Genomic DNA, 25,109 nt, shown 5'->3' on the forward strand with positions numbered 1-25,109 from the left:
TCATCGGCATCAAGTGTTCTTAGCTCTGGTTTAACTTCATTACTTTGGTAATTGAGAAGATGATTGCTGCAAAATTGCAAGTTGGCAATGCACGTGCAGAGCTATAGGAGACTGCACTTGACAGTAGGGCATTACATTGACTATACAGAGATCTGACTTTAATTACATGGATAAGTGTACACTTTTTTCCCCATTTCCACATCTTCAGCTCAAAGTCCTGTCATGCAGGAAAAATTCCCTCAGAGTTGCAACACACTGGAGTGAATGTAGAAACGCATCTCCCTGTGTCAACCAACTAACTGCATCCTCAGCAGTGGGAGTTTTTGGTTAGGAAATACTTTCTTTGTAAACCTGTCACAGCTGAAGGACATATGGTCAAAATGACAATAATAAATGATGCAATAGTAAACATACAAAAAGTTATTTGTTTCTCTTTTCAGTATTAAGATCCACCTTGTACTGTGCCCTCCAGTCACAAAAGTATGTCCAAAGGCTCTGTCATTTACCCACAGTATCAGAGGGAGTTGCGAGGGAAGACGCAGGAAACAGGTTCCTTATGTATATGTTTCATTTTCCTCCTTTTTCGTTTTCCCTTGAGGGAGGATACATCAATCAGTAGGCACCAGTTTCAAACTTCTATGATGTTCAATACAAGAAGTTCTACCTCTGACCCACTTTCAGGCATAGAAACTTCACAGTGTGGCTCAGATTCTTTTGACTGTCATTTTAGTGTCCTTTTGACATACTTTTTACAGCTAATTACAGTAGCTCAGGATAAAGGAAGAGCAGTATTGTTCATTTAGTCCATTTACGACTCAATGCCAAAATGCTTATCTCGTTAGAGAAAGCAAGAAAAAAGCTTCCAGAACTCATGTGCAATCACACGTGGTGTGGTATCATGTGGTGACAGGCTTCTTCACTCATTAGCTTCAAGGAGTTTGAGATTAGGTCTTTCACACTGTGGGGGAGTCTTTTTGTCACTCTGATTTAATTTTGGATATTGCAGGTTTGTTGTGGAATTTGTCCTCCAATGACCAACTGAAGCATCTATTGATTAGAGAAGCCCTACAGACACTGACAGAAACTGTTCTCATTCCGTACTCCGGCTGGCCAGATAGAGATTACCCAAAGTCAACTGTCTTACCTGACCCTGATATCTTCTACAATGCCACAGGATGCCTGAGGTGAGCATTCAGTCCATAAGTACCCAAAACAATCCTGATAATAAAATAAGCCTGCATGCTTCTTATTTTCTTGGTTTCTCTGACCTCTGATGGCGCCGAGAAAAGAGTTTGCATAAGATCATGTTTTCAGATGCATCATGTTCTGTGTATCAGACCAGAGGAATTACTGCTCAATACAATAAAAAAAACTTTTCTTTATAAAGCTCCCGTAGCTTCCTCTGATGGGTACTCCATAGGCTAAATATATCTATTACTGAAGATAATAATCAGTAGCCTATTGGTAGCGCATGGTTGCATTGAAGCCAAAGAGATCGTTCACTGAATAATAGTTGTGGGTATGGGGTAAAAGATTAGCCCCTGACTGATGGCAATAGTAATACTAACACAGCTTTTTAAAATAGTCATAGGAACAGTATTATCAGTTAGCATCTGAGAAAAGCTAACAGTAACTTTAAAAAAACTTTAAACTTCTGAAAGCCTTTTAAAGTTGTTTTAAGACTAGTGTATATTTAGCATGGTGTCTTTCAAAGTCTACGTCTTCAAAACTAGAGCTGTATGATCTACTGATACAAATACAGTAAGTGACCTTTTCATAGGATAGTCAAGTTCTTTGAATCATATATGTATTGCTTACAACCTCCTCATTCTTTTACAAACAATTCCTGCTTCATTTTCGTTTCTAAACTATATGGAGCACAATAAGTGACTGTCCATTGGAGCTGCATAAAAATATGTCTACACTTTTTTTCCTTCCTGCTCTACGAACCCAAAATACTTAAAACTCTTACACATAGCTTGAGTATGTGTCTGTACTTCTGATTGGCTGAGCAGGTTTATGATTGAGTTTGTTGAAAAGTAACAGAGCAAAACCAAGTGAAGAGGTCTAGACTATAACAAGTAAATTGGTACAGTTTATTTCTTTAAAACACAATTTCTTATTTATGCTGGAATGAAACACTGTTACAGACAGTAATAGCTCTTTTTATCATCACATGCACCCATTTAGAGAACTTAATCCTACGTAAACAAATGACATATAAACAAATTCTCTGACTAGAAACTGGCCTTCTATTAAGACTAAAGAAAATTCACTCTATTCACATATAGCTGTTTCAGGGTAGCCTCAACAGAAATTTACTACCATGTATGTTTTACTCTAGTGTGTAGCTCTGTGTGGACATTCATGCATTTAAAAATGCATAAAAGGATATAGATTGAAATAATTTATGAGCAATTATATGAGTGCAAAGCTGTGGCCAGAGTTTTAGACTCTTCTTACTAAAGTCTAAGAAATTTAAATTGAAATTTTAATTTTGAATTTTGAATGTTTTACCTTACAGATAACTGTTTTGCTGATGTCTCTCAGAGCAGAGTAGTTGCGTCTATATTGCATGAAGTTTACAGTGTAAATAGCTCTGCATCTAACTCATAAGTGGTTTCAGAGCACAAAGGAAGTGATAGCTATACAAAATACTCAACAATAAAGCATCTTTTTCTGCAGAAACACCTGTCAGCCCACTAACTACTAATTAATTCAACTCTTAAGTAATAATTACCTTTCATTACTCTGATGGCTCAAAAATAAATACAAAGAAACATTAACTACCATGATAAAATTTCCATCACCAACACTAGTGGTATGGTCTGTGAAATGAGGAAGGTTTTCTCTTTTCATATCAGTTAGCCTGAGCTGCATTTGCATAGGAAACAGTATGACTCTTAGCTGCACCACTTTATGGTTGCATTAGGTGGGATTCGTTACCTGCTCTTGCGTTTGGACTCTGGAACAACATCTTTTCTCAATGAGCCAGCATGTGGGGACCGAGAATTATTCACAGTTTTAGTGTGGTGTTACTCTTTCAGAGCTTGTTGTAGTGACTTGACACAACTTGATATGTGACAAATGAGGAGTAAGAGACACTGGGGTTTTTTACATCAAATAAAAATAGATTCTGAATATACCTTACTCCAAACAGAAAGCCAGTGACTGTGGCCACTCTCAAGCTGCAGTTAGCTCTGCAGCCTTAATAAAAAGTCTCTCAAATTGACCTTACCTAGATGCCCAAAGATTACCTTTAAAATTTTATTACCTTTACAAGTTATATATTTTTAAAATATAATGTCCGTATTCTAGTCCTTCTCCCTTTAAAGAGCTTAAACTCTATAAATTCTAATTGAGAGGAGAACAAGAAGGACTTGAAAATTCACAGGTAAAGTTGATCTGCAGGATAGCCAACATACTTTTCGGCAAAGAATAGTTTTTAATGAGACTTACTGTATTTGTACAGACCATGTATCCAAGATTTTTAAGATGAACCAGTTTACTTTTCTTCATTGGAAGTTAACACACCTCCCATATTAGATCAGCAGAAGTATTCCTTCCTTAGGTATTAATTTAAAAAAAAAATTCTCCACAAAGAAACGCTGAAAACTAAAAGAACAGCACACCACAAAAATGAAAAACTGTGCATTGAGGGAATTATGTTACCAAAGAAGATGTTTAAATAGTATATATATTTGCCAGAATATAAATCTATAATTAGTCTTTCCTTTTGTAATACTAACATGTTTGTTGTGCATGTTAATAAAGTCTATAGCCTGCAGCTTCTATTACGGGGCAAAAGTAGTACTTTGAAGTGCAATACATTATGTATAGTACAGTACTTAGTTATGGGAGAATGCCAAAACTGCTTTTCAAAAATGTACATACAGCCACTCACTGACAGGGACACCCACAGTCCAAATCTAATACTGTCATCTGACATGGGTGTATGCATTGTGCCACACAATTACCAGCTAGTAAACTAAAGCTCTCTTCCTCCTCTTTGACAGAGTTGCAAGAGGGGAAGTGTATCCTCATCCAGCTGATAGTATTGCAGATACCAACAGTGAAATGAGTGAATGACCAGAATGCTCACTAATGCTCTGCTTATCAATCATTTCACGAAATGTTATGGAATCCTGAGTGTAAGGTGCATGTGTCTATGTATGCAGTCAGAGTGATCAGGAAGTCTGGTTTCAGAAGGATTTGCTAATCCTCTTCTGCTGCTCTAGATCTGTAATCAATCTTAAAGTTTTGCTTTCACCGCATTTTGCAGGACCTGCAGGTAACAAAACTTAATATAATAAAATGAAGCTGTGTACACCACACAATTTTGCATTAGCAGTTAGAATAAACAACAGTATTGTTCGCTGCTGAAACATGATGAAAAGCACTGTGCCCCAAGCAGGCAGAGTGCATTGATCAAAAGAGTACATTGGTTGCCTGACAACCAGGCAAACAGGTAAAATCAGCATAATGAACTCTATAGAAGAGTATTGCAGACTTTCTGCAGACAAGACAACTCTTGTTGAATTTTAAAGGTAAAGTCACTCTTTCTTGGCCTGAAAGTGCTACGCTTCATAGTTTTGTCTCCAATTCCAATAGAAATGAATTGGCTAAGTATCCTCCCAGTCTGAAAGGGTAAGATGCCAACAGCATGTAGAATATATGGGTTTAAATGTTATTTATACGTAGTGCATTTTTGGCATGATTCTTTCTTTGCAGTAAGAGGAAGGCCTAATACCTGGTTGTCTGTATTATACCTTGAAAGCTGATCATGATTTTGTTCCATTTTTAGCTTGAAATACCTGTTCCCAAAGGTTCTGTAATGCGGAGTGTTTCTGTTCTTCAGGGACAGAATGTGATTGTTCTGCTGAGAGGAAATTATCCTGGGTGTTTCCTTACGCGTTTTGGAAAGTTCGGCCCTACTTTTACTGGTCACACTTCCTCCTGCAGAACTTTTCATTTAAGAGTTTTGAAGTTAATGATCACAACTCCTGCGTTTCATTTCTGTGTCCTTTTAAACTGCTCTGTAACTGGAGCATCCAGTGGCCCTGCGTATCCTAACTCTGCAGAACTTTTTAGGCAACTGTCTTCAGAAAAGTCAGCTAACCTTGCTGTGCCTCGTTCCCCAGCCAGTAAAACAGGGATAATACTTCCTTTTTTTATTATCATTCACCCTCTGTCTGTCCCAGCCCCATTGTAAGCTCTTTGTAAATGATGTGCTGACCCATAAAGACTGTGGAAAGCTGTAGTTACAGCGAGCAGTTCCATTTGATAAATAAGGTCAAAATTCTCACTTGTATGTTGAAAAGTGTAATGGCAGCTCAAGTGTGCGATGGAAGCTTCTAGATGAGACTGTAAAACAAATGACTGATGATAACAGCTCTTTGAAGCAAGGCTGTTTACATACTATCATCATTCCTTTAGGTTTATTTCCATTCATTCTTATCTTTTCTTGTCTCCTCTTCAGCTTCTCTACTCCCCCAGTTCCTGAAAGGAATTTTGTTATTTCCAGCAAGCAGCTTGCAGACTAGTGCCTGTAGGTACTAAGTAGATCCCTGGATTCCTTTCCCTCTCTGATGTGTTTTTAAACTGTGTAAGGCATGAAGGGAATAAAGCTTCCTGAACTGCTTCAGGAAATAGTCTCATAATTTAATTTAAATTCGAATCACCAGTTTTGGCAGAATGAGTCCTAGGAGCAATGAGTCTTCTTCTTCTCAGTAGTGTGAATCCCTTGTAGCAATTGAAAATCCTTTCCCAACATAGCCTGCTAGTGGGTGACTCAATGTGGGCTTGAAGGAAGTATCCCTTTCATTTGTTTCGATTTCCAATAAAACTGAGCATTTATTGTCATTCTGTTTCTTTCAAAATGACAATTTATTTTACTGTGTTACAATTCTTTTTCCTTATATCCACCTTACATCTCTGGACCATAAAATATTTTCCAGTAGGGAATTGGCTGACCCTCCGTAATCGCGACTGGCAGATAGGCAAGGGGTACACCAGCTACAGATAAAGTTACACTGTGCATGTGTGCAAGAAAGAATAGAAGAAACAAGTAATGGGTGAGATAAATGGGTCACAGAGGTTGGTAGAGTACACCCACATTAGCATGCACTATAGTTTGGGCATGTCACCATGGTTAGCATCTTTGGGTACGCCAGAAGTCAGATTTTTACTGGCTACAGGATCTGCAAACTTTAGTTCTGAGTCATTCAAAAGAGAGCATCCCTACAAGCAACAATCTCCCTAATGCTGCATTCTCCCAACCATTCAGTACCAATGCTGATATTAGAGATATCAGGAGCTGTCTTGCAAAAGGGTTTTTCTATAAGAAAACTCTTGATCTTGACTCCAGGTGATTCTCTTTTCCACAGATGTATTTGTGTCAGTGACCTAGGTAGCCCTGAAGTCTCATTGTGAAATTTCCGGGAGCCATAATTCTGGGGCAGCCCAACCATAGCAATTGCCCAAATTCTGGATACTTCAAGGCCTTAGGAACTCTGCTATAAAACAGTCCAACTCCTGAGCTTAGGGGAGGTGTTCCAATTGTCAGAAGCCTCAAATCTTGTGAAGCCACGATCAAGTTAGTTTTGCAATTTCCTAAGCAAACTTAATCTTTTTTTTTTTAAGGGAGATCAACTCTTCTGTAAGACTTCTCAGAAACATTTCTATTTCTTTTTCCCAATTCTAATAACTTTTTTTCCTGGAATTTCCTACAGCTTTAATTAGAAGGCAGACTTTTGGCTGCCAGCCCATTGCCCTGAAGTTTTACCTGAAATGTTCTTCTTCACCTTCAAACCAGCTCTCACGCTACTCTATTCAGAGTTAAGCAGTTATGGCTGTAATTGGATGGGTAGGAGAGTGAGAGCCCTTTCCTTCCCTATCCAATTGTGGTATTCAGGAAACAGAGAAAGATGGAGAATAAAGTGGCCATAAGTGTACACACACACACATGCACATCCGCATGCACACACACACACTCATACACACATATTTCTGTCTCTATGTGGATAAGCAGTCACATACGCGCGCGCACACACACACACACACTCTTGTCTGATTGGATAAAGAGTGGAGCATAAGCTACTTAACAAAACAAAGTTCAGTAATTCATTTCTTCTGCAGAGCAGAACAGCGCCTCCAAGTCACGTTCTTCTGTGCTTCCTGGGTTGTAAAGCTGTTTGCCACACCTGTTGGGCTAGATAGCAAGGATAAATGATGGCCTTTCTTTGTACAACCATTCAGCGTGATTATAGTTGTCAAAAGTTTGGTGATTTTTAAAATAACTCACTGTGACAAAATGAAATGCTGTATCAGCTGAAGTGTCTCTGGTGAGGGAAATTCCACACTTATCTTTTAACAGTATTTTTAGTCTGTGTCCCTCAGAAACTATTTTTGCTATGCACTACAAAGGCTGTAATATGTACATTTCTGCCAGCATAACCATAAACTGGTGAAAGGATGACATGCCTTGAATGTGTCATATGTAGGCAAAATTAAATTCCAAAGTGATGCCTATCATAGGCCATACTGAGGAACCAAAATATTAATTCTCTTGTGTATAAATGCATGAGAGAAATACTGAACTCATAAAAAGGGACATTAGTAACAGCATGACCTAAAATAAAACTGTAATTACAGTGCATTTGTATTTAGTCTGAGTATGTACTTGCCCAGAGGAGACACAGAAACTAAGTGCATGGGCAGTTTATAAAATACCACATGAATTTTACAATCATAAACCACAGGAAAGTTGAAGAAGGTGCCATACCGGCTGTGTCATTAATGAAATTTTAAAACATTGTTATTTCCACTTCATACAGTGAGCATGCAAAATAAACACCCTGAACATTTCTAAAGGGACATTTTCGTCTTTGTTTGTGATGGATTTTTATCTTGGACTGTATTTACTATCACTGCAAACAACCCAAAATATGATACAGCATGCAGTCTTCTGGCCAGCAGAACTGCTGGAGTCCTAAATAATGAGGCCGAGATGCGTAATTCCAGCATTCCATAATTCAGAGCTTATTCAGTTGTAAAAATAATTATACCCCAAAATTGTAAATGTTGTTACTTCCCTGATAATCAGTAGCTTGTTTCCATCCAAACTTCAAGCAGGAAGTGTATGTTTTTTAAGAATTTTTAAATCACTTTCATAATCCATTTTAAAGTTGTATTCCACTTACCACAAAGCACACAAAATGTTATTTGAAAGCAGGGCAAACAGTGGCCTCCTTTCGATCTAGGAGACAGCAAAAGGTGCGCACAGCAGCATCGGTGCCCCTGTGGTAGAACGGCAGAAGGCCTCTGTGCTGGCATTTCCCCCACCGCAGCTGTTAGCATTTTCTGGCATTTTCAGCTTTTTCCTACTTAGATGCCTGTAGCCTGGGAAGCTGGGAATCAGCATTGCACAGTATATTCTGGATGGACACTTTCTTTCCTCTTCCTTGTCCCAGCACATTTCCTACGTGTTGGGTTGTGAAAAGCTCAGAGGACTGCCTTGACAGCTTGAAGGCCTTGCGCTGAGGGGGCATTCAGTGGAGTAAGGAAGCCATTCACTGCTGGTAACGCCCTATATGTCAACAGAGAAGCACAAAGAAGCGTTTGGCACAGTCAGCTGGTGTTCATGAGAAACGGTACAGAAGACATTCCCTTCCTCATCCCTCATGCATCTCTTTTTCTGCGAGCCTGAGGGAAGCAAACATTTTTAGCCCATGAGGTAACAGGCCTACTGTTCAGCGCAGGGCCATGAGAAAGCATGGCAAAAGAGCAAACTAAGCAAGGAGAAGTGCTCAGCCACCTTTTGGTCTGTCCTTAGAGCACTGAGGCAGAGCGGCAGAAGCTAGATAAGGGAATTTTCCCAGGTGATTGTAGCAAAATCTCCCCATTGTTGTCTGTAGCAAAAGCTGTGGTGTTCTCACACTGCTCCTTTGGCAAGGCTTGCAGCAGCGGCCGCGTTGCAAGTCATCACCTCAGCCTCCCACCCAGAGTTGGGCAGGGCTGCTGCTGTCATGTGCAGAGCAGGCTGCCTTCCCATTGCCTTATCCCCCCCGTTAGCACTGCTTTTGAGAATTTCCCAAAATGTTACCGAAAGAATTTGGCCCTGTAGCTTAGATCAGTTATCGTCAAGTGGGAAAAGGTGGGTTTATTTTGTGGTTAGTTTTGAAACGGAGGAGTGAGGTTAGGATATAAACAGCTGTTCTCCGTTTTCCAGAGTTTTGCAGCTAATTTACAACTATCGCTAAACTCTCAGAACATGTGTCTGTTGCTGGGTGAACTTGGATCAAGAGTTTGTTTGGTTTAGGTTAATGCTAAAGGAAATTTTTGCGCATGCAAAACTTAACAGCTCTTTTTCCTCTGATATCTTGTTATAGCTACTGTTACAAATATAAAAAATGTAACTGAAAATGAAATAATGGAAAAAAGTCTAGGTTGTTTGACAGTTTTAAAAGGATTCATTGAATTTTGAGGTGAATATTTGAGTCAGGTCTTATTTTATCCATCCAAATACAGTAACTTGTTTTTCTGGAGTCTTTGTTATAGTCTGAGTGTGCTCTAAAGTGAAAATTTTGCTTAACTGAGGCTCATATTATTAATGTTTTCTTACCGCTGTATTCCTTCCTGCACAGAAACATGAGCTCTGCCGGCCCAGAAGGAAGGAAAAAGATGAGAGAATGTGATGGATTGATTGATTCTCTTGTATATTATATTCAAGGAGCTATTGCAGATCATGAGCCTAATGACAAGGTAATCTTCAAGATGAAAGGTCTTTTCCTAGAGAGAATCACTAAAAGAACAATTTTTTTTTATTTAGAAACCAGTATTCAGAAGCAGTTGTGCTGAAACTGCCAAACTTACATTTATTTCCAAGGCTTTTAGAAGTGCCATCAATGATGAAAATTCCGAAAGAAGCTTTTTGAAGTGTTTTTTTATCCTTCTGACTGAAAGAAAAACATACCTTGGCTTTAGGATAACAGTTTCAGAATCACCAGAGAGCTTAAAAACTTCCATCTCATTTTTAAAAGCGATATAAAGTCACAGCTTTCAGAGATACTGAAACACCTAAAGAGGCTGATATCACCTTTTTAGTGGTCTAAGGGACCTGGATAGATAGGAGCTTTAGAGAATTAATCTGGGCACTTTCCTATATCTTTAGTGCTAAATACTCCTAAGGAAATGAAGACCCTAAATCTCTTTGGTTAACAGGGTAACTAAGGAACTTACATCTTTTAGAATAGGATTCATTTTGCCTAATTTGTTTAGAAGTCATGCGTTCCGGCCAAGCTAGTAACTACAGATAACACAAAGAAACAGACACCTCCAGAAGCCGGTTCCTCTCATTCTCCCTTCCTCTCTCCACTGACTGCAGGTGAACTCTGGACACATTGCTCACATTAGAGGCTTGTCTTTTAGCTGGGTGAAGTTAGGTCAGAAGACCCGCAGTCACTTATGGGAAGGTTAACCATAGCCTGTGAAGCACTTCTAGCCTGCCTGCTGTAACATGTGCAGTGTAGCACTAATTACTGTACATTTACAGTTCTCTTCTAGCATTAGTTAGTTGAGTTTCACCATCTCCCTATATTCAGTGCCATTAGCTTCAGGGAGAATCACAACAAATAACACTTGTGCCAATAGCTCTCCGCTGAAATTTGTGTTAAAACCACTCATTCCCTTTTCATTTTCAGAAAAGGAGGAACTGGTAATAACTATTTGCCACTAGACTCATCACTCAGAAATTGCAGACCTGACCTTAGCTGTCCTCAGAAGGGCAGATCAAAACAGAAAGAGCACTTTTATCACAGAAAAATATTTTCTCTTTCAGAAAGACACAAAGCTTTCCTATTGCTGACACTATGGCTAGGCGTGTATGTGATTATCTTTCCTCTTAAGCTCTAAAACATTCCCTGGCACACTTCTGGTCTGTGCCAAATAGCACTCGCCCAAACAATTCCCAGGCACAGTTTGGGAATTATAATGTCCCAGGATCGTTTCCAACAGTCATGTACCCCACTCTGAATGCAAGCCCTTCTGCGCCAGCTGGCCTCAGTGCTCAGAAACATCCCAGGGCATGTTTAGCTTCTCAGTGTAAATGCAGTCTTGTAGATCACTGGCCTGAAGACTAGCTCTTCTTTAAGCTCTGCAGTTAGTTACTTCAGATGCAAAAAGGAGACTTCTTCCCGTGTCTATACATGTCCATTCAACACATGCAAGAGCTTTAAAGGTTTGTATTCTTTTATTATTTTAGGCCACAGAGAACTGTGTGTGCATTCTTCACAATCTCTCCTACCAACTAGAATTAGAGCTCCCTGACAGCTATGCCCAAAGAATCTATATGCAAAGAAGAAATATTTCTTCCAGTGATAAAACACCAGGCTGTTTTGGAACACGGAGCAGAAAAGTGAAAGAGGTAAAGCACATGTTTAGTTATATCTCATTTTGTTAATCAGTTATAGCAGCATCTGGAGAATATTTAGACTGCTTCTCTGTTAGTTATATAGCTACTAGCGTGACACTCATGCACCAAAAATGCGAATTTATCAATAGCCTTTCCTAATACCTGTTACCTTGTTCAAGTTGCTGATGATGAAAGTGACACAGTAATTCACGATTTCATTAGTTAAATACTGCCACGCAGTTTCATCCCCACTGATGCATCTTCTGAAAAAACATGTGGTGTATATCTCATGTATAGCAACTATAGAAGTGCCGTACTGATCAGTGATCAATGTCATGGACCTTCACTGAAACCATCGCAAGGTACTTGCCACTTCCATGGCTTGCTGGCCTTTGGCCTATCATCTCAGGACCTCTTCTTTTTAAAAGTTATTGTTTGCACACATACCTTGATATTATTTGCTGAGGAGCTTAAAAGCTGAAGAACAAGTGTGAACACAAAACTGAACCTGTTGTGGTCATCAATTGCTACAGTGTTGATTTCAATTAGTAAAAGTGAAGCAAAATTAGGCCTATTCTAAGCCTATGAAAGTGTGGAAGAATATGATTATATGAAACACATGGCACAATATGCAATACATCCTCAAACGTTTCTGGTTTTACTGAGGTATTCCTATGGATATTCCAGGAAATTGTGGTTCTTTGATGCCACGAACATCACGGAGTTATTCGGATTGCATTCTCAATTTTTTATTATTATTTTATGACACCAATATACTCTATTTTCTGAGACATATTAAGAAGGTAAAGAAGAGCCTATACATTTCTGGAGGTTGTTTGACTGATGCATGCTTTTCAAAGAGATCCCAGCATGCAAAGCATAAGCATATCCTGTTTTATGCTTCATTGCTCATTTTGATTAAAGCCTGCCCAGAGGAATTTCTTTCTGTTGGACAATGCTGAGTCATCAAACACAAAATTGTTTGGTGTATGCAGTGATTTTGACTGGACAGTCTAACTTCCTGCCAACTCCCTCACTTCCTGCTGAAAGGCCTTCTCAGCAACTCACCTGTAATATCTGGTTTTAATACTTATATCTAATAAACTTCGTAGATCTCCTCAGTTAAATAGGGGAAGTCAAAAGAAGGATAAAATATTATCTCTCACTAGTCTGTTAGTCCTCCCCTAAATGTATTCTTATTTCAACATATGGCAGTATAACAGCAGCAGGACTGTAGGAATGAGCATTCTTGGCTATGTGGTACTAAATACCAGGATCTTCTCTCCTGACAAATGCATCCCTATTTCTATTTATTTGAATACTTCAGGTTCATTCCATAAAACATCACATCCCCGAAATGTTTTCACACATGAGCCTATTGGTGAGAATTCTTGTTGTAGCATGATTATCCAACTGTCTACACTGTCATGTAGCAGCTTGATTGTCTAACTGCCATATTTTGACTCATGTGATTGATAATAGAACTTGAGATAGTTGGTGGGCACTTTTTAACCTGTAATTCCAACATGTAAATGATAAAAACAAGTATAGGATTTTAGTATTGTTTACTTTCAATTGCAGTCCCCTATTCAGCTAACAGGGAAGGGTGATGAAACCACAGTCAGAAATACGTATCTTGGAAAAAGAACATCAATCAGCTTTTAATTCACTTGGAGTTTTTTAGATCTTTCAGTTGTTGAAACGGGAGTGACAATAAGATGATTATCAATATCTATCTTACTTTAATGTTCACTTTCATTCACATGAAGAAATTAAACTGCGTTCAGCTCTGCAAAATCTTCTGTTCATAGAGAGTTACAGAATGGCTAGTTTACATCGTGATGCATTAAGTCACGTATAAGGTCACTGTTTCTAAAGGCTTGATCTGTTTATATGTTTAGAAGCAACAGGACACCCCGCTACCGGAGGAAAAGAGCAACCCCAGAGGTGTAGAAACGCTCTGGCATTCCACACTGATTAGGATATATCTTTCCTTAATAGCAAAGAGTACCAGAAACTATACCCAGGAAGCATCCCTGGGAGCGCTTCAGAACCTCACTGCTGGCACTGGACCAGTAAGTCAGCTTTTTCCTGTTTGTTATCCTTTCTTTCTGAATTTAGATGCATGGAGTTAAGGGCTGCAGCGCAATATACCCACTGAACTGAGCGCAGATAACCACTGAGAAGTCGCTGGCTCACACACAGGGTTAATGAAATCTAAGAACACTGAAAGGGAAAGTCATAGCCAACACTGCAGCTATTTCTTGCTTGGCAAATATAAGGACTGATGCTTCTCATCCCATGTATGTACATCTCCATATGTGCAGTTTCCTAACTAATTGCACGAAGGAGGGAGGAGTAAATGCTAGAAGAATTTTTTAAAAATATTTTTGTGGAACATAGTCATTCCTGGATAGACCATTCCCATGGGGAGAGAAAATCTTTGGCACCACCACAGATCACTTTCATGGTAAAGAAACTCATGACCTCTGTCATGTTTTGGCTGCGGAACTGGCCAAAGAGCATGTGGGAGAAAGGGAACTTGAAGTTTCCTTTATATCACCTTACTTTCCTGTTGTGAGTTATGTAGAGCCCTAGATTAAAACTATTTTAAACATTCTTTAAAATGATGTAGAGAACCTACTAAAGGCTGTTTATGAGGCTGTGCATTCATGGTAAAGACATGTCATTGTTGCATGCCTTATAACAGATGCCATTTGCGGTGGCCCAGACTGTAGTTCGGAAGGCAAATGGCCTTCCGAGCATTCGAAAAATGCTGCATGTAAGCAACCCGACGGTAAAGAAAACGGCGGTCTCATTGCTCAGGAACTTATCTCGCAACGCCTCTCTGCAGAGTGATATAGGTAAGCAAAGGCTAACATTGACTCTGAGCCTTTTTTTTCGCTGTTCTCTTCATCTTAAGCTTTTCTTCTTCAAAAGAGAAACAAGCAAAAATCTTCATACATGGGTTTAGTAGATTTTTAGGTCAGATATATGCAGTCCTTATACAAGGTTGAAAATCAGAGTTTTCTGTAGATTGTGCGTGCCCATCAGATAATTCCATCGATGTTACTTTCAAAAAATACTGGAAGTAAGATATACATAGATTTGGAGAAGACTATTTTTCTTCTGCTTAAAATAAGGTAAAGGAAGAGGAGTGCTGAATTCTGTGCTGCCATAGCTGTGTAAACCTTTGGGAGAAATCCAGAACACCTGTAGTTTTTCTAGCAAACATTGTATTTTCTTCTTTTAGACACAAAATTTTGGAAGCTTGCGTCTTGCACAGTTGGCCTGCATGAGTTTTTTGAGAAAGAAAACTAGAATATGCTATAGAGAAAATAGCTTAGTCTTTTTCGAGGACCATATTTCTAAAATGTAATTAGTTTCACATCAGAAGCCATTTCTATTCTGAGTGTTTTTTATTTCAATTTAATGTATTTTTGAATCTTTTTCCTACTGATAGGATGAAGTGAATTCACTTCATTTGTTGTCCTTTTCTGTGTTCCTGCAGAAGGGAGAGGGGAAATTACAGGCAAACAGCTGCTTCATGTGACAGATTAACTTTCAGAATTCTACAGAATTGTCTCCTGGGCACCATTTAATCTTTAGAAAACATTCCACATTGATGAAAATATTGTAATAAGTCATTGGCCTGATTTCAAAGGCATAATCCATGTGGTGTTAAAAATTACAAGTGGTGAATCCACAAGAAAGAGTAGGGATTGACCTGAGAGGAAGAATTAAGCATTTCATCAAGGAAAACAAGCTATAAAAGAATGTGGGAAAGAAAGAAAAGCATGAAGCTCTGAGTAAGGTTCTTCATCTTGTACCTGTACAATGTTCTTCTTGCTTTACCCATGGCAGAGAGAACTTGGGGGATTTTTTCTGGTAAACTCTTTCTCCATGGAAACAAGCTGGTTTTGGTTGACTAAACGTGTGGATTCGGGTCAGATTCTCCAAGTAATGTTGGCCAAAGGTTTATTTTCGCCAAACATTTGGAAAGGCAGAATGTTTCCTAGATGAAAATCTCTCTATTCATAAGGCAAAATGAAATCAATTGAGACATATTTAATTTAAACCATTTCTACAAATAAAATGACTGATAAAACCACAACATTTTGTTTTACCTAAAAAAAAAACATTTTTTCTGAACTGACATTTTCAAGATACAGTCAAATGTAGATTTTCTGAAAATTGCCTTACTTGGTTTACCAATGGAAAGAAAAAAGGATAATGACAGGACTAAGGTCCTGTAGGTACTCAGATAAAACTGCACCTGTTAGTAATGGAGTCGTTTATCTCTCTTTTAAACTTCCAGCTAGAGAAGTTTTGCCTGATTTGGTCTCGATACTTCCTGATTCTGTCCCAGAATCTGATATTGCTTCTGAAACCACAGCTTCCATCTGCTACACCTTGTACAATTTGACACAGAGCAGTTCCCACAATGCACGGCTTCTCCTGAACACTGATGGCCTACCAAAGTTGATTACCATCAGCATGAATGACATGTAAGATGTGTCGGAAGTCTTTCCCTCTCTCTTCTTTCCCTAGGGAAAAAAGGAAACTGCAACATCTGCCACTTGGGGCGTGGGGGGCACTGTATCTTAAGGGAGTATAGACTGCTTAAATAATTGTGCTCTGAATAGAAACAGAAACAGAAAAATCTCTTAAAACAACAGTTCCATCCACAGCTAAATTGCCCATGTTACAGCATTTTAAACTTATAGAGTGGCTGATCAGCAGATCATATCTACCCAGAAGAAGTTTCTGTATTTCCTGTTCTTCATAAAACAGCCATGATAGTCTCTAACAGTAAAGTGTGGGGATATGTTTTATAGAGTTGAAAGAACTGTACTTAAAAACTATTTATCAAGTGGCATTTTAGATCATTTTAAATTTTCTTTAATCATCCTTTAATATTTAATCAAATGCACCCGATATTTAATGAAAGAGAATGCTTAATGCTTTTTGAATATGAATAATTTTTCTGTTTGCCTTCCTCTTTCCTACAAAATGAAAGAGCCTTCTTAAAGAGGAAGTTCATCTCAGTAAAGGAGGCCTGATGAGGCCCTTAATAGTATAAGCCCTATCTAGCTAAACAGAGATTTTACCCACTAGAAAGATGCTTCTGAATCCTTGTTATGCTGAGGTGTATGTTACTCAACTGAATATGAACAGCTGTTGAAGATGAAGGCTCTAGAGTACTTCATTTCTCTCTTATTTTTGAGAATAAGTAAAACAGGAAGGTATGTTTCTTGCATTAGTTTCAGTAGTCAGGACAGCGTGAAACGTGCTTGGATACCTGAAGAGCAATAAAACAGCATCTAGGAGGGAACAGACAGAATGAATGCTAAAAGGTACATTTGCTAAAGTATGCGCATGCACCAGGATTTTGAAGTGGGATTTTAAACGTTTCGTTATTTATATTTAAATTGCAGTAACATGTTCAGCAAAGCTAGCAAGGCTGCTTCCCTCCTCCTCTACTCCTTGTGGTCACATACTGATCTCCATAGTGCTTACAAAAAGGTAAGATCTGGGTTGTTGCAAAGACATTTACTCTATCCTTTCAGTTGAGGACCCTCTCCTTTGTCCTCTGGGACACAGCACTCCTGTACTGTTAGGAGCCAACCTATGATAGGAGTTTAAGCAGTCTCCTAATTGTTGGTTCTATTACTTGTACATATTCCTGCACAAGTGAGCAGGAATTAAGCACATGCATTATCAGTGCTCCTGTTCTCTCTCTCTGGGATTTTACATGCGCTGGCAAAATTTGTGGAAAAAAAAAAAGCAGATGTTGCCTGCCTGAACTGTCAGATAGTGAGAAATGATGCATAGTAGGTGTCCATCCTCCCCTGACTGAGCCAACCTTGTGCATGGGGAAGAAGGTGCCAGCAAAAGCAAAGGAAGGGTGAGGCAGCTTCTTGCTTTACAGTCAGAGCAGTTTTGTTCTCCTTGTTGTTTGTAAGGTCTTTTAAAGCCAGGTGTTAGTTACAGACAAGCAAAAAGGTAGAGCCAGGGGCGGGTGTTGGCGAATGGCAACTGCCAGAGTCAAAATCAAACAAATGATGACCAGCATGAACTGGCCAACAAACTAGGTGGTTTCTTTCCTTTCAAGGCTCTTTGACTGCTTTTTGAATCCACAGCTCTGGTGACTTTAACCTGTTTAATGCTTTGGGTGGAACTCTGCATTTTAAACTATTTTCATTCCGTATTTTCCTGCTGCTTAGAATTTCTATCATCTAAAATTCCCTATAAACTAAAAATATTCCGTTTTTCAAGCTCTAGCCTTTAACATTTATTAGCCAGCTTGTTTCTTAGAACAATGCATCTGCAGCTGCTAGATTTAAAAATGGGTAAGAACTACAGACTTTTTTGTTGAAATTTGCCCAAGAGAAGTTACTTAAGAGTAGTATCCTTTAACAGTCTTGCATCATATTCAGCAGTATACTGCCCAAAAACCAGAAATCTGTGCTCAAGAATAAGGGTGCTGTAACCAACTAACCTTTAACTAGATTTAATTGTCTCTGGTTTTTTTGCAGCTACATTCTTGACTTTACTGTACCACAATAACCCTGATGGCATGAATTTTCTGAAGTCAATGTTACTTTGGGTGTGCATATAACAGAAAATGCTGATTACTTGCTGTTCCACTGCAAATCAGGTCCCTTAGAGGTATCAAGTAGGGAAGTGAAAACTACAGGCCCCCTAATATCTAATCACTTTTGCAAAGTCAGTCTAACAAGCGACGGAAATCAGTTAATCAAATGAGACTGATAGAGCCCTGAGACATTTTGGCATTGTCCTGTACTGTCCTTTCAGACAGGATTTGTCTCAGCTGACATTAATCACCTGAAAATTAAGTGTCTGTAGAGCTAGACTAGAGGAGTAGTCTCCCTGTACAGTCTGTGGATAGATTTAAGCAACTCCCAACAGTGATTCATTTTGCCTATCTTAGGCTAAACTGAGTCACTCAAGGGAGACTCCTATTCTGTCTCTGTTAACTGTAAATGAGCCTAGACCCCTAACACGGCTAGATACCTAGCTTTTAGATAGGTGAACCTTCGCTTCCCTTGCAAACTTGTCACTAGAGATCATGAATGCTTGTATTTCTTTCATTCCAAAGGCTGGCTTTAAGAAGATAGTTTTCATCAATAACAGGACCACAAAAGCCTATAACTCCCTGAAAGATTGAATCTGATCATAACACCACTGAAGAGGAATGAGATGATACGTCAATTACTTTAATTGCCTTCACACAATTGGTGTTTCCACCACAAACCAGGAAGTATCTCAGAAACAGAGGCTGATATTATATAAGACTTGAGTGACCAGAGGACAGCTGTTCAACTTTTTTAATCTGAATCACATTGTTGTCACTTGCATATACCAATATATGAATAACCAAAGACTGATTCTTCAGGATATCTGAGGCAAAGTTTCCTCCAGGTTTACCACTAATCAGAGCTTCAGATGACTCCCTTTAATCTCACAGGCATTTATGCAGAGATGTTTGAAATGCTGATTGATTGCAGCAAATTCTTTACACTGCTTTATACAGATAGAATTCTACAGTGGGTAAGCATCAAGGACATAGTAATGCTGCTGCTCAGGACATAGTAATTTTTCACCTTTTTGTTTCTTCACGCGTATTAAATAAGCATCTCCAGACTTCGTGAGTGTGCACAAGAAGCTGTTTCACTACCTGCATTATGAAAGCACCAAGGAAGGTAAAATGATTATTTTTGTATTGCTTGTATTCATGTGCTCACTGGTTCTTAAGCCTCTTTGCTTTGAGATTTCTTCAGCAACAGCAACAAAACTGATTGATTTTACATAGGTCTCATCATGCTTTGCTCCTCCCATCCTCCCTCACACAGCTGTTGGAATTGATAACTCTGTCCAAAAAGGGTTTTAAGTAGAACCAGTGTGTGTCAGACACTTTGGGCTGAACTCAAATCCATCGTTCTTTGTCAATTGTTGGAAGAGGTAGTTGCTAGTGATTCATTGATTATTTTAAGAAAAATGCATTTTCAAAACAATTCTGTTGATATCTATATACATAGTAAAGGGAGCGGAGTCTTTGTTATTGAAGAGATAGAGATACACACACACACACACACACACACAGAAGATTAGAGTCATGGTTGCTTAAGGAATTCATCTTATCCTGCTTCATACTCTCTTACTTGAAATCATGATCCTCCCTACAGCAATTACCTGAAATGTGATAACTGAAGGAGTATGTCTGCAGATGTGGGAATAGGTAATAGGAGGACACAAATTCCTAAGCACCTGAAGACTGTTCCCATGGATCCTAGGGGAGGAAGAGAAAAGAAGCACAGAAACACCCATCTAATACCTTTTAGTAAGTGGGAATTATCTCAGCCAACCAGCAGTTAAATTGTCCAGGACAATTAACAGGTGGTTAAACCCACCGGACATAAATATATAAAGCTCTATGTCCTGGATTATGAGCTGACATGATCTGACATTACTCTGATGAAGTCAGGGGAGCTAAGCTACATTCATGGCAACCAAAATGTATTTACAGCCTTACTTGCAGGAAGGCTAGGTACTAATTGCTGGAGCTATTACAGCTGTTCTTATCCAGAATGGGACGCATGATCCTTAAAGCAAGGACCTCAAAGAGGTCTGTTCATCAGGTCTGTTCATTTTAACACTCTTGAACAAAGTTTTAGCTCCTACCAGGAATTTACCACCAGCAGATTATGACATTGCAGCATGTCCAAATGTATCTCAGGTTATCAAGGAGCTAAATGCTGCTTGTAGATGCACGTGGTTCTCATTGACTTCCCAGGAAGTCACGTAAATGCATCCAGAACAGAACATGTCCTGGAAAGTTAAACAAACAACCCTGTTTGTTTTCCTATCACAGATCATTTTCATAGGTTTGTTAGTCCTTTTTGTTTGCTTTGAATAACTCATATCAAATGCATTCTAGTAGGAGGTTCTAAAAATACTATTATTTTTTAGGAGATCATTTTCAAAATACGCCAGGTCCAAAAACAACACAGGGGAGGGGAACTTAACAGCACTTCTTGTAGAGGGAAGTGATTGTATTATTTTTTTTAAATGTGACTGAAAGCAATTAAAATCTAAGCTTTTCTTCTAATGTGTTCACCCAGATAACACTGCCTATACCATAAATGAATAAACACCAAGGAGACTGGGACTAGTCTATTTTCACTGCCCAAAAAGTAGTGGTAGGCAAAATTAGTATACAAAGAGTAAACGTAAAGACAGAGTAGCACAGGAACAGAGAACTCCAGTCTAAAGATCAGGAAGGGGGCTTTTAGAAATACTCAAGCATTGGTCTGTAAAACTCGGTCTGTTTAAAAAGGAAGACCAGTGCTGGGAGTTTTTAGATGTCCTGCTTAGTATGCTTAACTCCCAGTCAGATGTAATTAAGAATAGGACGCTAATTTGGGGGGTTGTTTTTATTCTTAGTGTCCCTTTAAAATCACAAGGGTATTCAAAAACAATAAAGAGGAATGTGAAGCCTGCCAACAATTGAAAGGTTATAAAGGGAGATTAGAAACAAGGACACACCTTATTACAGCTGATCTCTTACTTGAATGCAAACAAAAACATTTCAGCGGGACTCCAAAGAGAGCAAGAATGTTAATGAGAGAAATAATAAAGCGTTCTTTCTAATGCAAAAAGTCTGTCTTTTGTCTTTGTTATTATTAGTGAAACTACTTGCTGAGATGCAGCAAAAATTTTCAAGCCCCGTCCCTTCCATAAAAAGGACCAAGTCATTTTTAAATTAAATCTAGATACAGAGATGTAGACTTGTCTATAACAGGAGAGTGCTACTGAGGACAAGCCGTGTAGTGCTCCTGATTGATTGTATCAAAGTGCTCCTGCAAATAATTTGTTTGCACTTACAAATCTGTTACATCTCTCTCTGCCTAGTATTACTGACATATCAAAGCGTCTGGCATCCTCTCTCCTCACTAGTCTTCAATTGGTCTTTACCAGTAAACTTTTCTATGGGCCACATCACTACATTAGTTCCCAAACATTAGTAGAATCATCTTCACAATAGTCTTAGAGTTGGGAAATAAAAACTCCCCACTTCTTTTATAGAGGGAAGGTTTGAGACCTAGAATTTAAATCTATTCAGTGGCATCCAGCAATTATTTGGCTGAAGTAGGACTTGACCCCAAGTCCTCCTATCTTCAGATGGTGTCTTAACCAGAAGCAAAACAAATTTACCTTTCACTCGATTGTTTTAGTGGAAACTCTCAGTTAATATGGGTAATGTTGTACTAGATACCACAAAATACAGGGATTAATTCATTGCGAGAATATTAGTCATTCTGTTCCTCATTTCATCTTCTTACCTTTTTTCTGATATCATTGCTGCTAAATATTAGTGCTCTTTCTTCTCCCTCCCTTGTGAAGTAGAATTAAACTCTATATAAAATATTGCGTAGACTGTGCACAGACTTAGGGGTTGGGGTATTGGTACTTTTTGGAGTAGGAACATGCTATATAGGAAGAAAGGTTCAACCCTCCCTTCTGGGCCCCTACAAAAGTCTACGGGTGAGATGAGCAGGACCACCATGAGCCATTATACAAGAATCCCAGCCCTTTCCCCCACTGCTGTTGAGCCTGGCAGTACGTCCTCAAAAGATAACTCATTAAAGCTGAGGGACTGTTTCATAGGCTGCATCTTTGCTTGCTACTATGTTTAGCTCCGAGGCTCCAGCTTGCCAAAAGCATTATATTTTCCTGTGTTTGGGGTTCAGGGCCAAAAAGCCCTATAGTATCACTTCAGAGGCCTTCCAGAAGTGGGGATAGCCCATGCTATCCCCACACACTGAAACCCTTGTGGCAAATAGGGAAGAGTCACAGGGATCGGCATAAGGAAAGTCCCCCTCTGCCAAGCTCTACCTCACTGTGCTGCTCCCTATGGTAGGTGGGAATTTGGGATATTCCCCTCCCCAGGCTTCAGCAGTACCAAGACAGGCTTCCATGGAAGCCTAAGCTTCCGCTCCCTTATTTACATCCTATTATTTTTAGTGATACTTCTCTCAGACCAGACTAAATACCCACACACATGGAAAAGAGAATGACTTTTGCTTGACACAACCTTAGCAACTTACAGTTTAGAGGCAATACTGCAAATCCTCATCAAGATACCAGACCTTCTGAATATGAGCACATACTCATTCACAGCACGAGCAGTATTGTGACTGTGAAAGGGAAGTGGGACACCAGCTGCAAATACAGTCATGGACATCAGGTTCTTCTTTCACTGCTAACCAGAGAGTCCCTTTGAAATTGGGCAAGGCCCTCTCTGTCCAATGCCTCCGTTTTCCAATCTGTGAGCTGGGGTCAGCTGTAGTAAATGGTGCCAGTTGCAATCACTCACACCTTGGAAGATGTTGCCTTCAGAGTTCCCTGCCAGCCCTTGCTTTCTGGGACTCAGAAGGACACCTTTACTACTTTGAATGTATTTAGGTATTTGGGAGCCCCCAGCTTAAAAGAGATATTTCAGATCTTCCACAGTTACAAAGTTTAGGGATATTGCGTGATCCCAAAAAAATGGGTTTCCACCTCACACCTCACTGTGTGCATTGCCTGTGATGTACCTAGCCCCGAAAGGCTGAAACAAGATTTCCTACCCCATCTCTGACAGACCCGAAGGGAGTGCTTTGCCCCTAGAGGTCTTCAGGAGGCCACAAACAAAAGGTCACTTAAGAGAGAGACTTGAAGTAGGAGAAGGTGAGGCTACCAGCACCCTTCCCAGTGCAGCCACCTGGCTCAGCTTTGTTTCAGGATGCCTGAACCTGGCAGGATCCTGCCAGGTGAGACTAAAGACCAGGTTCCCAGCTCAAGTCAGGAGCCCCAAGAGGCCGATGCCCTCAGTAAGCATGAATCAGGGAAGGTGCCACTGAGAGGCTGGCGATTCCTCAGACAAGAACGAGATAAATAGTGGGTACTATACAGACAAGGGGGACAGTGGCAAGACTGGAGAGAGATAAGAGCTGGCTACAGGCAAATTAAAGCCATAACTAAGGTTTCTCGCTTGAAATCTTGTAGCATTTATAGAGATCCTAGATAATGGGGGGAACTTGATGCCCTGACGTTGAAGACATGGGGCTAGGTTCACTTTGCTCAGAATGGAGCCCACAGCCTGCAGAAGATACCAAAAGGCTGCCATGGAGGAACCTTGATCCTACAGATGTTCATTAGGAATTGAACACAGAAAAATGATGAAGAGTAAGAGGGGCTTTCTTAGGGTGAGCTTAGCTTCTAACAGAGCGATGTCTTTCAGAAAGTTCAAAAACTTTCCAAAGCCTATGAAGGTCTTAAGACAATGGCTGCAGCCAGAATAGCTGTATTTGACTTGGAATAATAACAAAATAAACCAGAAATGTTGCAATATCAGTAATGAACTCTGTCTGGAAAGCACACTGTGCTTCAGGATACATGAGTACGCTGGTTTAATTCAAAACATCTGGCACTAGGTATGGCCCAATTAAAAGCTGTGCAAGGGTTTAAAACCCTCACAGCTCTTCAAGGCTGGATAACCTTGGATGGGGCATGCAGCTGAATGCTTTGTAGCAGAGATTAAAACACACCCTGTAGGGGGAAAAAAAAATACTATTAGCAAAAAATGAGGGAATAGTAAAAAAGGGGAAAATGCCTTTTTATCATAAAACGTTTCCTTTGTAACAAAAGTGTTTTTGGGCGGGGGGTGGGGGGGGGAGAGAAGGAGACAGTTCTATGGTATGTGTTTGGGCCATGGTTACCGTTGGGTTTGCACTGCAATTAAGACAAAGGCACGCACACAGGATGCTGCACAGAGAACAATGGAGGCTTTCAAAGCCAGTCTTTATCCCTGCAGAGGGATAGACAGTCCTCGCAGACTGGTAGGGCTCCCTGTTCACCAGCACGCTGAGTTTAGGTGTGTTAGCCAGGATCTGCTTTTGTGCCTAAGACCCTGGAAAGCTGGGATTATAGGAATTTTCATGTTTGTTTTTGAAAATGAAAATAAAGATCCTGAAGCTGCTCCTTTCATGATGCTAGGAAAAATCTGCTCTAAAGTTATGCTAGATAGAGCCTTGAAATAATGTTTTGTTTTGTATTTGTCGTTTGAAAAGCATATGGAAGATTAGTGTTCCTTTTTAAAACAAAGGGAGGTTGTGAAGAGAGGCCTGATTATCCACATGCTGATTAAAAGGGGAATCTGCAAAGTAATACTTGCAAGCAGATTGTACTTTTTTTTAAGTTATTGTTTCTTAACTTGAAAGCGTATATAACCTGGACAACGCTAACTGATGCTTTAGATAGCAATAGTACCTGCCAGTGCTATTGCAAAAGTTTTTGCACAGCATAAATGACACAGCGATGGAAGAAAAATTGTCTTCTGGTCTAAAAGATAAAAGCAGAGACATACGGTTCAGCAAGGAAGGGGACAGGAAAGCTGGAGTAGAGGGAAGTTAAAGTTGGGAGGAGGGAAAGAAGCTGGCTTCTACCTGATGACTGAGGGAGGAATGTAAAGCCTCTGATGAAAAGTGTTATCAGACAGGTTCAGCAGCAAATGCTATGCTTGCAAAAAAGTATTATATCAGTAAACTGTGAAAAAAAGTGAGAAAGGATGAGCAATTAGTGTGGAAAAGAAATTTCAGAAGCTCAGCAGAAAATAAGACCTTGTGGTCAGTCC

General features: G+C 39.5%; 1 protein-coding gene across 1 annotated transcript in view; it reads left to right on the top strand.

Moving 5' to 3' along the window:
* The window catches only part of PKP2 (plakophilin 2), a 45,353-nt gene extending 24,257 nt beyond the window's left edge, over positions 1 to 21,096 (top strand). Inside the window, exons 6-13 of the mRNA XM_068945976.1 lie at positions 1,007 to 1,184; positions 9,645 to 9,762; positions 11,261 to 11,422; positions 13,312 to 13,485; positions 14,121 to 14,274; positions 15,729 to 15,918; positions 16,849 to 16,936; positions 18,534 to 21,096. Of these exons, the coding sequence (XP_068802077.1) occupies positions 1,007 to 1,184; positions 9,645 to 9,762; positions 11,261 to 11,422; positions 13,312 to 13,485; positions 14,121 to 14,274; positions 15,729 to 15,918; positions 16,849 to 16,936; positions 18,534 to 18,602 (1,133 nt within the window). The 3' untranslated portion in view covers positions 18,603 to 21,096. The remainder of the gene's footprint in view (positions 1 to 1,006; positions 1,185 to 9,644; positions 9,763 to 11,260; positions 11,423 to 13,311; positions 13,486 to 14,120; positions 14,275 to 15,728; positions 15,919 to 16,848; positions 16,937 to 18,533) is intronic.
* The last annotated feature ends 4,013 nt before the right edge of the window (positions 21,097 to 25,109 follow it).

The sequence above is a fragment of the Struthio camelus genome, chromosome 1 (genome assembly GCF_040807025.1).
Source record: "Struthio camelus isolate bStrCam1 chromosome 1, bStrCam1.hap1, whole genome shotgun sequence".
In the NCBI taxonomy this organism is placed as follows: domain Eukaryota; kingdom Metazoa; phylum Chordata; class Aves; order Struthioniformes; family Struthionidae; genus Struthio; species Struthio camelus.